We start from the raw sequence: 3,138 nt of genomic DNA on the forward strand, positions 1-3,138 counted from the left end.
CATACTTTCATTATCATAATCTTTATCAAGAGTTTCTTCACCAGATAAACTTTCGTCTTCAAATTCATCATCCAAAATGTCGTTATCAGATACATTTTCATGTTCATAATTAAAAGTTTCTTCATTAGATGAATTATCAGAACAATCAAACGCTACTTTTTTTTTGGATTTGATTTCTGGCTCTTTTTTTTTAATGTTTTTTTTTAAAGCATTAATAGTATTATAATCATCATCAAAATTTGAATCAATATCCATCAAACTTTCTTTTAAAGACGAACAGTTCTTACGTGTCTCAGGATCACACACATCCAACAAGTCTGGTTATAAGTTATTAAGGTTTATTTTATTTATGAAAACTAGAAAAATAAAAATAAAAATAGGTAGGTAATTACATAATATTTTATTATTAAAAAAAGGATACAATCAAGTCCATCATCAATAAAAGATTTTCCAACCGTTTTCCTCTTGTCTAACTTTAAATGTTTGGCTAATCTTTTGATCTCTTTATCTTCATCTTCATTAGCATGTTTCATTTGCTCACGACGACTTTTCTCAAATTGTTTTTGTAATTTAATTTCTTCAACTTTTTCTTTATTTCTATCCAATACTCGCCAGTCAGTTGTGTTTAAAGTTTTTGGTAATTTCTTTTTGGAATTTACCTTTTGTACAGTCAGTTCTTTAGTTATCACTTGTTGTAAGTGTCCTTTCTTCTGTTTTTTCATTTGGCGCATAGCTTTACGTTCAGCTTTCCTGGATTTGAAAACAAACCGTTGTTCTGAGCTGGTTTTCACCGAAGATTTGGTCTTCATATTAAGACTAACCGGTAAAGATTAAATACCATTAGAAACACGCAACAAATTATTTTATCAAAACTAGGTGAAGGTACATAAGAATATTAAAACTTACGTTTCGTTATACTGTGTATTGATGGAACTGTAAATTATACAGACGTCATATGAAACAATTTAAAAAAAAGTAAGTTTTATACTTATAATTTATATCATAGAACTTTATATGTCTGTGTATTTAATTATACAATAATTAATAATTATACACATGGAAACGGCCAAACGGGCACATGGTGTTAGCTCGAAAAATGAGATTCCAAATTACAATTTACAAACGTTAATCGTTATCAACACTCAGACATCGTTATCAAAAATAATGGAGGGTTTTATCGTTTTATCCAGGCCCGTGCAACTCAATTGAAAATACATAAAAGCGCTTTTATCACGGAGCAAACCAGAACGGGCGCTCTACTGCGCTCTAGCGGTTTATATAACCATATAATATTTGACATAAGTAGTCAACATTTAAATAAATTAGATTTTTAAAATTTTAATCGTTATAGTTCAATGTTTAATGTTTATGTTAAATGTAAATTAGTTAATAATATTAGAATATTGTATATTATTATAAATTATCTTTATATAATACACTGATTCATGGCTTGATAGTTGATGATAATTCCTATTAATATTTTGCTAAAAATATGATGTACAAAATTTTGATAGTTTTTTCTTCTTTGTGTTTGTTTTAACAATTTCCCAATTCACTGTTCTTGACCATTGTTTCTTTCGCATACTCAAGTAATATTTAATTGCATAGGCAAAAATCTCATATTTGTGTTTGGGACATGGAAAATTAAATCTTTGAAAATGTTCAATTAAATCATCTACAGTTTTATTATATTATACACGTCTGGGCTTTTAATATTTTTGATGAAGCAATCTTTTACAGCACTTATGAATTTAAAAAAGGTGGGGTAAGTGGATTTCGCTCTGCTGTACAGTAGGTTACAAGTGGGTCACTGTATAATGGATGGTATTAAATTTGAATTCAATGATATAATATCATTGTATAAGAAAAACGATTCTGAGCGGAGACGGTATGTTAGTCTAGGTATAGGTAAGACATAATATTATATTAGGTACTTATAACGCGTTATACATCAACAACAAACCGTGGTACTATCATAGATATATAATAGTATACTTTAGAAGTTTCAAGTACCCACAAGTAATATTATACAATCACAACAAAATAACTAAAATAGTTATTCCAGGTTTTTTAATATGTAATTTCGTCCAAATTTGAACTTAAAATGACTTTAAAAATAAAGTGTGCTTATGTATTTCTTAGAATTTTTGGTAACAGAATCAAAAATTTATGTGAAATCGTGTTTTAAATTTTCAATCCTTAGATATAAAAGCTGAACATTTTATAAATTTTTAACTACAAAATAATTATTCAATTTTAAATTTGATAAATTTTGTCAAAATTTCAACTTCGAATGCTTAAAAAAAAAATGTGTGCTTATGTATTTTTAATATTTTACAATAGCTATTGTAACAATATATCAGGAGCCTTGCATTAAATTTTCACGCATTTTTACCAAACAAATAAAATTTTATTGATATTTATAGAAAAAAAAATTGAAAAATGACAATGTCCGTAAGCAGCTCAAAAAGTGTCAAGTTATTTTCAAATTTTATATTATATTATAATTATAATATAAACATTCAGTGAAATTTTCAAGTATCTACTACGTAAGAAATCGAGTGAATATCAAATGTTGTAAAAATATGAATTTCAAACGCTCATAAAAATTTAATTTGAGTTTCTTATAGACATTTTTTTTTTTTTGATAAAGGTAGATTAACCTATAAGGAATCTTGTATTATATTTTAAAATCTTAGTTCTAAAAAGAAAAATTTTTACGAATTATTAACTCAAAATAATTTGCAAATTTTCGTCATTTTTACGTATTTTGTTAATATTTGAACTTTAGATGCTTATAAAAATAAATTGTGACTATGGATTTTTAATTTTTTTCATCTGCCTTTGAAACAATATAATAGGAACCTTCTATTAAATTTTCAAGCTTTTTTAACCAACAAATAATATTTTATTGTTATTTATAGAAAAAAAAATAGAAATTTAAAATGTCCGTAAACAGGCAACAGCTCAAAATAAATCAAAATATTTGGAAAATATAATAAACATTCAGTCAAAACTTCATGTACCTACGATCATTTTTATAAGAGTTGCACCAAAAACCACAATTGATATTTTCGGAAACAAATTTTGTGTAAAAATTCCCGTTTTTCCTTAATTTTTCTTTTGTTTTTCACGGCG

The 3,138-nt window shown here is 26.0% G+C and overlaps 1 protein-coding gene across 1 annotated transcript in view; it reads right to left on the minus strand.

The window, feature by feature from the left end:
* Positions 1-1,118, minus strand: part of LOC100169419 (nucleolar MIF4G domain-containing protein 1) — a 2,039-nt gene extending 921 nt beyond the window's left edge. Inside the window, exons 1-3 of the mRNA XM_003244967.4 lie at positions 907-1,118; positions 422-816; positions 6-317 (exon numbers count right to left, since the gene is read on the minus strand). Coding sequence (XP_003245015.2) covers positions 6-317; positions 422-809 — 700 coding nt within the window. The 5' untranslated portion in view covers positions 810-816; positions 907-1,118. The remainder of the gene's footprint in view (positions 1-5; positions 318-421; positions 817-906) is intronic.
* Positions 1,119-3,138: the final 2,020 nt, after the last annotated feature.

Source organism: Acyrthosiphon pisum, chromosome A2 (assembly GCF_005508785.2).
Source record: "Acyrthosiphon pisum isolate AL4f chromosome A2, pea_aphid_22Mar2018_4r6ur, whole genome shotgun sequence".
In the NCBI taxonomy this organism is placed as follows: domain Eukaryota; kingdom Metazoa; phylum Arthropoda; class Insecta; order Hemiptera; family Aphididae; genus Acyrthosiphon; species Acyrthosiphon pisum.